Source organism: Monodon monoceros, unplaced genomic scaffold, assembly GCF_005190385.1.
Source record: "Monodon monoceros isolate NGI ecotype Baffin Bay Population unplaced genomic scaffold, NGI_Narwhal_1 Super_Scaffold_18, whole genome shotgun sequence".
Taxonomy (NCBI): domain Eukaryota; kingdom Metazoa; phylum Chordata; class Mammalia; order Artiodactyla; family Monodontidae; genus Monodon; species Monodon monoceros.
Genome location: NW_021703774.1, coordinates 85,348,880 through 85,362,812, shown reverse-complemented (window position 1 = coordinate 85,362,812; position 13,933 = coordinate 85,348,880). Strand labels below are relative to the sequence as shown.

At 51.4% G+C, this 13,933-nt stretch overlaps 1 protein-coding gene across 1 annotated transcript; it reads left to right on the top strand.

The window, feature by feature from the left end:
- The first annotated feature begins 486 nt into the window (after nucleotides 1-486).
- SYPL2 (synaptophysin like 2) lies at nucleotides 487-12,456 on the top strand. Its single transcript, XM_029230473.1, has 6 exons — nucleotides 487-540; nucleotides 701-775; nucleotides 7,909-8,033; nucleotides 9,095-9,296; nucleotides 10,236-10,427; nucleotides 11,792-12,456. The coding sequence occupies exons 1-6, from the start codon at nucleotides 487-489 to the stop codon at nucleotides 11,936-11,938; spliced, it is 795 nt and encodes a 264-aa protein (XP_029086306.1). The 3' UTR covers nucleotides 11,939-12,456.
- The last annotated feature ends 1,477 nt before the right edge of the window (nucleotides 12,457-13,933 follow it).

The window sequence follows — 13,933 nt, the reverse complement described above, 5'->3', positions numbered from 1 at the left end:
GATCGCCAGCGCGCCAGGCTGGCTCCCGACTTTGGCTACGCGTCGGGGCAGCTGTGATGTCTCGCTTGGGACTGGCCCTGGAGGCTCCTGGCAAGGAACCTGAGCCCCCTCGCGGTCGAACTGCCCGCAGAGGCCACAGGTCCCTTTAAGGCATCCTGCGGGCAGGGACCCGGGAGCTAAGGGGGCGGGAGGAGGGTTCTCAAGCGCACGCCACGTGACTCTATTGCCAAGTTCGTTCGCGAGTTTGACAGAAGTTTGAATTGGACTCGGGGGTTTTCTGCAGCCGGCGGGGTAGAGCGGCGGCCGCGGCCTCGGCGAGCGCGAGCAGCAGCGCCCCCGCGACCCACCCAGCCAGACTGGATCCCGGGCCGCCAACGGCCGCTCGCGCTTCGGTACAGCTCGCTTCCCCCGCCGCGGGTCAGCAGCCCCGAGCCCCACCGCGGTCCCCGTGGACCGCGCGCCGCGCCCCGGCCCCGCCGCGCCAGCATGTCCTCGACGGAGAGCTCCAGTCGCACGACGGACAAGTCGCCGCGCCAGCAGGTACTCCCTGCACGCCGCTGGGGCTCTCTCGCCGCCCCTTCTCCACCTGGGTGTCGGGCCGACCCTAATTCTGCCCTCTCTCCCGGGTGTGAGTGGGAGGAAGAGGGCCAGCGCTTTCCTGGGTCCCCCACCGCCCTGACCCCGGGCCCTGTCCCCGCAGGTGGACCGCCTGCTCGTGGGGCTGCGCTGGAGGCGGCTGGAGGAGCCGCTGGGCTTCATCAAAGTTCTCCAGTGGGTGAGTCGCTGCCCCAGACGAGGGCTATTTCGGGAGCCTGGGCTGTGACGCTGACCCGAGCAATGTGGCCGAAGTGGGGGGCGGGGAGGTGCTGAGGCCGGTCCCGGAGGAAGGGTGGGGGGCGGCGACAGGTGGGCGGGGGAGGGGCGGGCTGGGGCTGCTTCTCCAGCACTTGGTGGCAGGAGGGTGAGGAACGAAGCATGCGGAGCCCCGGATTCGGTCCTTCTATGTGCAAGGAGTCTTTGCCCAGGGCGCTCACATTTCACCCGGGCGAGAGGACCCGGGTGTAACCTTTCCAGAACTCTGATCCTGCACATACCACTCCTCGGTGGCGGAAGGGGCGAAGAGGACAAGTGGGAATGAGGAAAGCTGCAGAGGGCAGAGGACGGAAGGAGGCAGGCGATGGAAACCATCCTGTCCCCAAACCCACCAGGACCTGACTGATCCTGGAGGTGGATTCATGGGACAGGGTCCTGACTGGCAGCTGTCCTGTTGAGGTCACTAGAGTAATCTGCGTTCCTGTAACTGCGTGAGGGAGTGGATGAATGAATGAATGGAGTTCATGGCTCTAGGATTACATAAAAGAAAAAATAGTAAGACAGAATAAAAATCAGCCAAAATGTGGCTTGTAGAATAAGATAGAATATTGAGCTAGAAAGCTGGGGCCCTGGGTTCTAGACCTGGACCTGCCTTTTCTACTTACTTGACCCGGGACAAATCTCTTCTTTGGACTTCAGTTTCCATGTTAATCAAATGTTCAGACCATCCCTAGGGTCCCTTTCTGCTCTAAATGGGTTGGCATGCTAGAACATTGCCCTTGGGTTAGACTTATCCTGTGACCTTGAAGAAATCATTTGCCCAGGGCCTCAGTTTCCCCTGCAGTGGTATAGGGGAAATACCATCTTCTCCTGCCTCACTGGTACTTTGAGACATTAGCATGTTTTCTGTCCTTCGTGGTGCCCAAGGCCTCCTGGGTATAAATTAGGAATGTGGACAGGTGCAGTCGCTCTTTCAAATCATAAAGACTTTTTGAGAGCAGTTATTGCACTGTCACAGAAGAGATTTAAGTTAGACAATCCACACACCAAATGGTGTGTGAATAACTTAATTAATGTGCTTTCAGCACAGAATTCAGCTAGGGAATAAGTTACCATTAATACTGAGGAGGATTGAGTTCTAAGGGGCTTTTAACTCATTGGAGACAGGAGTTAGCACTGTGTCGCTGATTCTTAAATCATCCTTTGGACGAGAATCATCAGATCTGGAATTCGGGGGCAATAGTGCATTTGGGGTTACCTCTGGATATCTGAGACCCTGACTGGGGCTACAGGCCAGCATGCGGAGCTCCCAAGTGCAAACTCTGGGACCTGTTGGGGACTTTCCACTCTCTCTACTGCCTCAAGAGCGGTTGGAACTACTGCTGACTGAGCTCTTTCACCTCCCCCCCACTTCCGTGCCATGAGCCACCACTTGAGTACTTGAGGGGGCCGTAGAAGAATATTAAGGCTCTGTGTGTCTACCATCCAGAACTAGGGATCCATTATGAGTGGTCCAGAGGAGCAGAACCAGAAATGTAAGGGTACAATTTTATCATTAAACTAGACAAATGTATCTAAGGGAAATTTGAGAAAGGCTGTCAAGGGATGAGGGAAACAATGAGGTTGTTAGACCATGGAATCATCCTCCATGGGAGGGATTCTGAAAAGCTTCCTTCTTTAACCTTTCTATCCTTTTCCCAACCCTCCCCCAACCAATACCCACAACATTTCTATAAGGCTGCACAAAGCAATGCCTAGTCTCCTCCCACAGTCAGTTCTGATCCCTAAGAATTAAGACCTGTTTGACTTTTTTGCGGTACGCGGGCCTCTCACTGTTATGGCCTCTCCCGTTGCGGAGCACAGGCTCTGGACGCGCAGGCTCAGCGGCCATGGCTCACGGGCCCAGCCGCTCCGCGGCACATGGGATCTTCCCGGACCGGGGCACGAACCTGTGTCTCCTGCATCGGCAGGCGGACTCTCAACCACTGCGCCACCGGGGAAGCCCCCTGTTTGACTTGTTAAGATCCTCAGCTTCTTAGAGAGGAAGTTATGCCTTTCTCTCATAATACTCAATCCAAGAGTCCAGGGCTAGGCTCTGCACTCAGCCTTCATTCGAAGGGTAGCATCATAAAGAGACATGATTTGCTTTTACTGCCATCCTGGTAGCCTGAATTCAGAGTGAGTTTCACTTGCTCTGAGTCTCTGCAGGTGAACACAGGAACCAGCACCAGGAACCAGCACCAAAATGACAGTGAAAATATCGTTTGGGACTTTTTGCATATTTCCTGCTTGGAGGGATCAAATACTCCGGCCTGGAAAAGGGGGAAAAAACCACAGACGAACCTGCAGTTATTGTAATGATAATTGAAAACTTTGTTGTCGCTATTACAAAAAGCAAAGGTTTTACTGGAATCCTGGTGAGATAAAAGTAATGTTATTCTTTTATTAGTGAGGAGCTTAGCTTGGGGTATCTCCTTAAAATTTAAAGATTAATCTCACCTCAATTGCAGTTCTGGGGTCTCACTAAGTCTACACTAAGCTAGGAAAATAACATAGGCATATACCAATTATTGGAGAACTAGTTTTTCTCTGCTTTCTAGCTATGGAACCTAGGGTAAGTGATGAAATCTTCATGGGTCTCAGTTTCTTATCTGTAGATGAGGGTAAGATCTATCTCATGAGCTCACTGGGAGGATTACAGGAGCTAATATCTGTAAAGCATTGGAGCATTCAGGAAGACTGGTGAGCCTGGCAGTCCAGGAGGTATTCAGCAAGTGTTTGTTCCCAAACCTCTCCTTCTCCCTAACTTTCCCCCTTATGCAGACTGTCAGCTAGACTTGTCCTTTGGTGAGATTATTCAGATGTCACTGCCAAATCCTCACTTTGAGGGTAAGGTACGAATCTCCTGGATTACTCAGTTACTGTATCGATAATGTCACGTTACCTTTAACTTGGTGTGCCCTTGATCAGTAATTCACCTTTGAGGTGCCAAAGTGACTTATTTGGCCCTGGGGTCTCTGTAATGAAAATAAGGTATTTCTGTAAATGTGGGGAATTCGAAAGTACACCATCAGAGTCTATAAAAACCAGTGAGATGATTGTGGGAATAGGATTTGGGGGAGAACTTGTCTTTCTTGTGCCCTGCACTAAGTGGAAATGTTAGTGTTCTCAGGACTGACAAAGGATTATCACCAAAAAGCAAGTCAGCACCAAAGTGGAGCCTCATCCTTAAAGTAGCAAGGTTATTCTGACATCTTTCCAAAAGAGATGCAGAGGGCTTCCCTGGTGGCGCAGTGGTTAAGAATCCGCCTGCCAATGCAGGGGACACGGTTTCGAGCCCTGGTCCAGGAAAATCCCACATGCCGTGGAGCAACTAAGCCCGTGCGCCACAACTACTGAGCCTTCTCTCTAGAGCCCACGTACCACAACTGCTGAAGCCCGCGTGCCTAGAGCCTGTGCTCCACACAAGAGAAGCCACTGCAATGAGAAGCCCGTGCACCGCAACAAAGAGTAGTACTGCAACTAGAGAAAGCCCTGGCACAGCAACAAAGACCCAATGCAGCCAAAAATAAAATAAATAAATTTATTTAAAAAAAAAAAAGAGATGCAGAGGGAGGAGGGGAAGGGGGAAGAGGAGGAGGAGGAGGAGGAAGAGGGGGAGGAGGGTGGCAGTGTATGACCACTGCTGTTCCCAGCAATGCAGGTCCATGAGGAGGAAGGCTGGTTGGTACCAGAGCTCTGGAGTTGCCCCTTGTCTTAGGGTCTCCATGTCTTCGTGGCTCCTGTTCTTTATGACCAGCTTTTTTGGCTCAGAGCCTTGTGCTTGGTGACAGGGGTGGTTTCTGTTCTTCCCTGCTCTTCCCTGTGGCTCAGTCACCTGGCACAGTTAAGGAAGAAAGCATATCTGATACAGAAAGGTAGAGGAGGCTGGGAAAGCGTGTCTTTCTCTGCTCCTGCATCTCAGGTGCAGAGCTACTTCCTCTCTCTTTGCAATCCTCCCTGCACACGGTAGAGATCTTTTTCAGCCTTTATAACTCTTGTGATGCAGGGTTCTGTTTTGGTTTTTATTTGAGCATGACTCTCTCCTTCCTGGATGCAAACTCTTGAGAGCAGGCACCAGGTCTTATTCAACTTAGATTCTGCAGCACCTGGCACAAAGTAGATGCTCGATAACTCTTTGTTGATTAATGAATGGGTGATGTAGAAAGAGCACAGAACCGGGAATCAGGAGTTGTGAATTCTAAGCCTGGCTCTCACATTGGCTAACTGTGACCTTGGGGAAGTCACTTAATCTTTTGGGACTTCAGTTTCCACCTCTATGAAATGAGACTATTGTGCTTGATAGTCTCTGAGATCCTTTTTGCTCTGTGAACCTGTGAGATTTTGCTGAGGTTCCTCCATCCGTTCACTTGCATAGCCAACTGTCATCTGTTACCTGACACCATCTGACTGTGTTATGTTCAAATTTAATCATATATTCTGGTTAATAAAGTTATATAAGGTGTTTAGAGGCTCCTGACTTTCAAAGAATCAGAATAGAAGAGAATACAGTTAATACTGAAGTTACTATGGGTATATTTTGCCCAGAGAGGAATCGTAAAGGAGGGTTCAGGATTTTCAGAACCTCAAGGTTGTCATCTGGCCATAGCAGAACTTCCCGCAATGATGGAAAAGCTCTATAATCTGTGTTGTCCAGTATGGAACCTGCTAGTCACATGTGCCTAGGGAGCACTTGAAATGTGGCCAGTGTGTCTGAGCAACTGAATTTTAAGTGTTATTTAATTTTAATTAATTTAAATGTAAATAGCCACATTTGGCTAGTGGCTACCATTGTGAATAGTGCAGCTCTATAGTAGGAGCTCCATGAAGACAGAGGGTTTTTTTCTCTTTTGTTCACTAATAAATCATATCGCCTAGAACAATGCCTGGTACATAGTAGATGCTCAGTAAATGACATCTTTCTGTAAATGGTCAGGAGTGCCAGTCAAGAGAGTGCTAGTAAAAAGCAGGCTCCATAACTAACTTCATTGCCCCAAGTTAGGAGTACCTACTTTTGGGGGGAACCTATTACAGAGCCATTCACTGGCTAACTGCCAACAGTAAACATATATCCAACTGTCTGCCCTTCCCAGAATGTAACGCCTTAATTGTGTCCAGTTCTGGGCACCAGAAGCTAAGAGGAACAAAGAAACTTCCAAGAGGAATCAGAGAACTGACAAGAAACAGAGCTGACAAGATTGGAGAATTCTTACGAGGACGAGCTAGAGAAGTTCCACTGTTATGCCAGGGAGGCAAATTGGAGTATGTAAAGGATAATGATTCAGAGGCTTTGAGTAACTTCTCTCCAGGCCTGTCAAGAAGATGAGCAAACAGGGCTCTATTGCAGCCTCTGTAATGTAAGTCAGATCAGGAGGTTAAGCAGGCATTGGAGAGAGGTTATACTGTCTCCTTTCCTGGATGATTTTTAAGATGGAGACAATTGTCATTTGTTTGAACTAAACCTCCTAGAAACAGAGAGGTACCCATTATGACCTTTAGAGAGGGGTCAGTGGCTCCAGCATGAAGAAGATCTGCCAGGCCAGGCGATGCAAGGTGGGGCAGTGGCACCAGACACCACCCAGGGACAGAGCGCAGCTGCTGGCAAGCCCAGCCAAGGGCACACTGATAGCGTTACCCTCAGAGAGTGAGAGAATCATAGAGTTGGAAAAGGCCTTTGGATTACCTGCTCCAAACTCCTCATTTTACAGAGGAGGAAACTGAGACTCAGAGAGCAGAATGACTTATTAGAGGTCACCCTGCCAGTTAGTGACAGGGCCAGGACCAGGACCTGGATTTCCAGACTCCTGATCCAGGGCTCTTCACTCCACAGTACTATCAAGCATTAGCAAAATAATGTGAACACAACTCTATTCTATAAACACTGGATGCAGGACTGGGATGTGAATTAGCTGTCTTCTAGGTGCTTAATATCCAAGATACCAAATCGCAAAGAAACGTACAAAAAGTGAACAATTAACAGAATAAGCTCACTGCTTAATACAAATGATTATATCGTGCACAAGCCAATGGTAAGTGCACAGGAAATGAGCCCTGAACAGATAATGTGGGAGGATCAGAGACTCCAATTTCTCACCTCCTTCTAACCAAAGTGTGTATCCCCAGAAAGAAATTAGAAAATCATGGGATGAGGGAATTTCATGTCATTCAAGGCAGGAGGTTTAGTAAAATGTGATGAAAGGTGAAGAGGAAAACAATTCATGTGATCTGAAACGCCTCTGGTTCTTAACACTGAGAAATGGCAGCAGCAACGGATTATAAAGGGAAACACCACTGGGGAAAAAGCAGAGGCTGATAAGGCAAGTTGACGATACTTTTCTCTGGGCTTGAGCCAGGACTGCCATCATCAACCCAGCCAGCACAGTTGCCAAAGGAAAGGTGCCTTTGGGGGCGAGGAGTTAGCTGGCAGTACACAGCAGCCGGGCCCCTGCCCCCTTGGCCCCTCGGAAGGCTTGGCAGAGGTTGTCCCCTCTAGCTATACCTCCACTGAGGCAGGAAGCCATTGGAAGTTAGCAAGAAGGTAATGGCAAGATTCATTGATGGCTTCAAAGGAGAAATGGAAAGAATTCCATGCACTCCTGATCTAGATTGGTGCAGGGAAATCTATTTCTAGGGTGCTTCTCCCTTGGGGAGGAAATTCAAGTCCAACTTTGAGATAGAAGTTTCCAAAGCCTAAATTGCTTTGTGTCAGTCATCATCTTAAGGAGGCTACCTGTGGTCTCCAGTGTCACATCCGATGGGGAGACCTGGAAACTGCCCATTTCTCCCTCTTCATCTCCCTCCCAGGTACCAGTCAAAGTCAACCTTATTCATTTGGCTATTTGGTCCAGCACGCTGTGCAGTGAACACAGCACCCTGAGGCTGGGAGACCAAAGGAAGCCATGGGTCCCTGGCCCGGAAGGACTTGATTAAAGGGACTCCTGGCCCTCCCTCCGCCCCCATATCTGCACCGGCTGAGAGTCAGAGGGTGGTTCTGAAGTGATAGACCTTGGCCAGCTGAGACCTTCTGACTCTCAGAGGGGCTTCACTCTCCCTCAGCTCTTTGCTATTTTCGCCTTCGGGTCCTGCGGCTCCTACAGTGGGGAAACAGGAGCAACGGTTCGCTGCAACAACGAAGCCAAGGACGTGAGCACCATCCTTGTTTCGTTCGGCTATCCCTTCAGGTGAGCAGGAGTTGATTCTGACCCCGCATAGCCTCTCTCATTGGATTGGCAGGACCTGCTTGGTCTCTTTCTCCTCCAGAAACCTAAAGACCTTTTGTTGTGTGCCACTCCAGTTTCAGATAGAATTACAAGGCTCAGGTCCTTCCTGCCCTTTAGGAATTTCAGACACACTGGCCAGAGAAAAATATAAGGGAAACTCAAAAAGATCCCTGTTATAATAATGTTGCAGTCCATGGATAACCAATAGCAGGTAACAACAGCTCTTACAGAAAGAACCCATGCAGTGTGGGGTGGAGGGTTCTCGACCCTCAGCAGCCTCCTCCCTGCCTTGAAGGTAAGGAAGCTTGTCAGTACTCAGATCCTGAAGAGCTGATGGGGGATGCTCACCAGTACCACCAGAATACAAGGGGGTATATCTTGGCCGGGAGGTAGAAGACAATACTCTTTCCTGAGTGTTTGGGAGCTTAGAGAAGGGAGAGCCCAAGTGTTCAGCGGGGAATGGGGACAGCGCTCAGCTTTTCAGAAATTTCTAGTAGCAGCAGCCAAGTTAGATTAGCTGTCTCTTGTTCATAATAGGGTATTTGTTTTTCTCTCTTGATTTTGTCCAGTGTGGTCTCATTGGGGGACCTAAATAAAGCCTGAGAATGGGTGATTCCAATCTTAACTTGGCCACTGTGGACCTGTGCTTTCCCAGGGACAGAATGAAGCTGATTTCCCTGGTGGTTTGGCTACCAGAAATAGATGAACTATATATACTGTGGTTACAATCTAAAGGGTCGTGGAGATACTTGGAAATGCAGGGTCACCGTATCTGGGCAGGGTGGATGACTGTGGGGTGGTGGCTGAGAGGGAGGTAGAGTTTGACCAGAATTCCAGGAAAATTCCTGTCCTGACTGCAAGGTTCCCTCCAGAAACTTTCCTCCCTACCTGCCCCTTTCTTGGTTCTGTAAGAGTCCTCGGGTGAGAACTAGTGCAGGACTGCTCCTGGGGCAGGGGAAGCCCACTGCCTCCACAGGGAGAGGATCGCCCTGAGCTCAGGGTGGGCTCCGTGCCACCTGCAGGTTGAACCGGGTCCAGTATGAGATGCCCCTCTGCGACGATGAATCCACCTCCAAGACCATGCATCTCATGGGGGACTTCTCTGCCCCCGCCGAGTTCTTCGTGACCCTGGGCATCTTTTCCTTCTTCTACACCATAGCTGCACTCGTCCTCTACCTGCGTTTCCACAACATCTACACGGAGAACAGGCGCTTCCCCCTGGTGGTGAGTGGGCACAGCCAGGAGGGATGGGGTGGAGGCACTGAGGAGACATACGTTTCCGGGCTGAGGACAAACATGGTGGCTTTCCTGGGTCCCTGACACTCGGATGTGAACCTCCTCAATCTCCCTGCCAGCTCTTTGCTGCTGGTCCCTTCGGGTGCTGGGGCTGCCACAGGTCCTCGGGCCAGTGGAAGGCCCATGTCCCAGGACTCTGCGTCTACCAACCTCCCATCGCTTGCTCTACTCAAAGTAGGCACAATAGCTTCAAGAAGCAGGCGCTGAAGTCTGATTGCTTGGGTTCAAATCCCAGCACTGTCCCTTACTAGCTGTGTGCTCTTGACAATTTCCTTAACCTCTCTAACTCTCAGTTTCCTCAACTATAAAATGGGAATAAAATAATAACTATCTAATAGTGTTTTGGAAGGATAAAGTGAACATGCATGTAAAATACCTGGTGTATAGTTAGCCTCCATAAGTGCTAGCTATTATCAATATTATTTCCCCTTTACTTTCTCCCTATCCCAGGCATGCAAGGTGGAAAGGGTGCCTTAGGGGACCCCATTTATCTCCTGCAGTCTGCCCTCACTCTGCCACCACTTGTAACTGAGCAGTGGTGATCAAAGGAAAGGCTGGGCGTGGGGAGAGTGTCAAGTTTAGGCCACGTGGGTTTAGGGATGACACTGACCAACAGATGCCTGGGCACATTGTTACGTGACCTCAGTTCTGAGGGCATGGGCAGGGGTAGCCCTGGCTGGCGGGATTCTCTTGGTGGCAGGTTCCCTAGGATGATCTGAGTTCCCTGAAGCTCTAGGTGTTGGGTAGGATAGGAAGAGGCAGCTGTCCTGGGACCCCAGGATCCCAGTGCCTTATGGCAAGACGAAAAGAAGTACAGAATCATGGAGGCCTTTCTGATTGTATTTCCTGTCCCTCTGCTCCTCCCAGGACTTCTGTGTGACTGTCTCCTTCACCTTTTTCTGGCTGGTAGCTGCAGCTGCCTGGGGCAAGGGCCTGACTGACGTCAAGGGGGCCACACGACCATCCAGCCTGACAGCAGCCATGTCTGTGTGCCATGGAGAGGAGGCGGTGTGCAGTGCCGGGGCCACGCCCTCCATGGGACTGGCCAACATCTCCGTGGTGAGACCTGTGGCCACTGAAGGGGTCTGGGGAAGGCAGCACACTCCCAGCTGCCCAGGCCTGTCACAGCAGGGTCTGAGAGGGACAGAGAGGGTGTCTTCACAGCTGCCCTCCCCGGCACTGGCAGCCAGTGCTTCCGCTGCACCTAATGCTGGCTGCTGGCCCCTGGCTGACCCTGAGGGACATTTGGGCAGGGGGAACCCAAGAGCCACTCAGCCTCCTGTGCCTTCCTCCTTCCGCCCTCTGCCTCCCATTTCCCTCTCTTCTCCCCACCTCCAGGCGTGCTCTTTGTGACTGCCTCTCCCTCCTCCTGCCTCTTTACAGTCTGTGTGAATGTACACACATAAGCAGGTGGAGGGGGAGCCTAGGGCTGTGACTGGGCTCAAAGCGGGGGGCAGACCCAGAGTGGGTGAGAAGGGGCTTATTGTCACTCAGGCCTCCAGGCTGGAAAAGGTCTTTGGGCAGTGGTGGGTCTAGCTGGTATGCATGTATTTGGCCACCCCAGCTGTTAGAACATTGAAACATCTCCATATTAGTTGGTAAGTAGCTGAGCTTTGCAAATGCCCTCCTGTCAGCCCAGCCGCCTCAGCCCTGCCCTGAAAATGGCCTGAACCTTCCCCGGGCCCAGCAACTGAAAGGTTTAATGGCTGGCACACCAGGGAGCCTTCTAGACCTTGCTGGAACCCTGCTGATAGGTGTTAGCCCCACAGCCTTTTACTGTAAAAATATTCACACATTCGGCGAAGTTGAAAGACTTTTACAATGAACAGCCACGCACTCGTCAGCTAGACTGTACCATTAACATTTTACTAGACTTGCTTTGTCCTGCATCTATCTGCCTCTCTTCATCTATCGATCCATCTTATTTTTAATGCATTTCAAAGTTTATTGCAGACATCAGTACACTTCCCCCTAAATACTCCCTGCTGATAGGTTTTTAAATATTTTGAATAAATATTTGGATAGAGCTGGCTGGGTCGCTACCCTAGGGAAGGAGCACCTTGGACAGCTCTGGACCCACCCACCCCGACAAGGCCTTCGGAAAACGGCCTGCGGACGCTGTGGGAAGCGCCACTAGAGCCCTTGCTCCTTGCTATGCTTTGCACGGTGCTCCACTCCAGGAGCCAGGTTCTCCTAGCGACCAAGCCACAACTTGGGTGCATGCTGTGGACAGAGTTAGACACTTTCACCAGAGAATCCCTTAGTGGGTGGTGGCCTTAAACCCTGACTCTACATCCAGTTCTCTTTTAGTCTTTCTAGCCCTCTGCACCTCCCCCACCCCCCAACACACAGGTACTCCCCCTCCCTGTTCCCAGGATGCCCTTCTATTCTCATAAGCCACCCTCCCCCTGATGTCTTTGCAGCTCTTTGGCTTTATCAGCTTCTTCCTGTGGGCCGGGAACTGTTGGTTTGTGTTCAAGGAGACCCCGTGGCACGGGCAGGGCCAGGACCAGGGCCAGGGCGCCGGCCAGGAGAGCGCAGCTGAGCAGGGAGCGGTGGAGAAGCAGTAAGCGGCCCCCACCCGGCTACTCCCGAACAGGACAGCGCCTCTTCAACCGCCTCTGGCTTCCAGGACCTCCCTCTTCTTCCTCCCCCAACTCCCCTCCCCCATTATTCTGGGCTCTGAGCTTTGAGACGTCTTCACTGGATGGGCAGGCATCAGCTGTCGGAAACCTGGGCAGCCCTCCCAGTGGCTTCCTATCCCTCCTCTTGCTGGAGCCCCGGATGGCAGGAGCTCAGTGCTTCTTATCTACTGCCTGGACCCAGGCATCTTACTTGGGGTCTTACGTGTACCCTCACAGCCTTTGAGAACCAGCCTCTGCTACAGGCAAAGGTTGGGGTCAGGAGACCTGAGACTGGTTCCTCGCTGCCACTTCTATCAGTCTGTCCAGCGTCAATAAAAGTGGGGGGAGGGGAAATTGGCTGGCAGCCTTCTCCCTGCCCCCTTGCATGGAGGGCCCACCAGTGGTTTAGTGACCCCTCTTCAATGGCTGTCATCAAGGCCCCGTGTCTGCGCCGACCTCCAATCCGCCTGAGCTCAGTATGCTCCCCACCCTCTCCTCTGGCCTCTGTTTGCCCACAGAGCCCATCACGTGGGAACCCAGGGGGCAGACTAGCCTAGAAAACAGCCTTTCAGAGGGTCCCAAGTAGGCTGAGACTTGATGGGGAGCAGATAAATTGCAACTGAGTTGCAACTTAAAGAAACAGAAGCCAGAAAACTTGCTGGGGAATCAGTTTTTTTTAAATTCCCTTAGTCCTTCCACCCCTCCAGGCTGGGGCACTTCCACCAACACTCTAAACTCATACTTGCCCTAGAAACTCCTTACCTTCCTCCCTGTCCTCCTTCTTGGGCTTGGTCTCACACTTGGGACACAAGATGAGGGGTCTAGGAGCATCTCCATTTCAGCCCTCCCCGCCTCCCACCTCTCTGTCCCTCTCCCTTCCCCAGCCTCTTGGGTCTGAGGCATTCAAGATCCTTTTCAAAGTCTGTCCAGGCCTTCCTTTCATTCCTGTAGGGCCAGATAGGGGCTCTGAAAGGGTAAGAAAGGACCATCATGAGTCTAAGTTGCCCCAGAGCCCCAGGACATGGATGGATGGGCCCATTTCTTCCTTACTCTCTGCTCATTTTTTTCCCGCCCTGCTCCTTCTCTGGCCCGTTTCATGCTTCCCCTTCTCACCTTTACGAAAGAACATGCCCTCTCCCTTTGCCCGCCATTCCTCCCCTGCTTCCGCATCTGTTCCAAGCTCTGTCCCCCCTACACACCCACCCCAGTCCCGGGCAGGCTGATGCTCTTGGTGCTTCTTCACTTTGGGACCCAGTTCCATATTTGTCTTTGGTGTGTCTCCCCTTCCTGACACCTCCTCAGTCCCTCTGCGGACCCCAGGGCCCAAGAGTCAGTGCTGACTGGATAAGGGCCATCTGTCTCCCATCCAGCTCAAAACATTTCAGTCTGCCCTGGCCATAGGGCTGCCCAGGGAAGAAGGAAGAAGGCAGAATCCAGCCATTTTCCAATCCAGTGCCAATTAGCCCAGATGTCATCCCAAAGGTAAATGTGCCCTGTGCCAGTCTCTCCTCAGGACTGAGTCAACCCCTCCAACCTCCTCACCTTCCTCAGCACCCTCCATTGTAATGTGTGCATTACTGGGGTACCTAGGCGGCAGGACCTTTGACTTCGGGCCAATCATTTCTTCTTTGGGTCAGTTTCCCCACTTGACAGGGGAGTGTGAGGTTTACATCTTCAAATGCTCCAGAGTCCTTCAGTGAAAAATTAGGTGTTTTGTTTTTTAGATTTGGGGGAAGGCATTTGAGGAGGGAAGATAGGAGATGGGGATAAGGGTGTTTCTAAGTCTGAACCTCTCTGTCCTGAGCTGTCCCCGTGATTACTCAAGGACAAGGGGAGACAGTTTTGCCCACAGCTCTAGAGACACAGAGAACAAAGGGATGACCTTCAGTTTTCTTCAAGCTGGCCCCTGTGAGGGTCTGTGAGCAGCTTCTACTGGAACTC

Excerpts from the sequence above, each read along its gene's own strand:
- SYPL2 (XM_029230473.1), top strand. The coding sequence starts at position 487 with ATGTCCTCGACGGAGAGCTCCAGTCGCACGACGGACAAGTCGCCGCGC. Across the intron at positions 776-7,908 it reads TCATCAAAGTTCTCCAGTGG|CTCTTTGCTATTTTCGCCTT; the intron begins GTGAGTCGCTGC and ends ACTCTCCCTCAG. Across the intron at positions 9,297-10,235 it reads ACAGGCGCTTCCCCCTGGTG|GACTTCTGTGTGACTGTCTC; the intron begins GTGAGTGGGCAC and ends TGCTCCTCCCAG.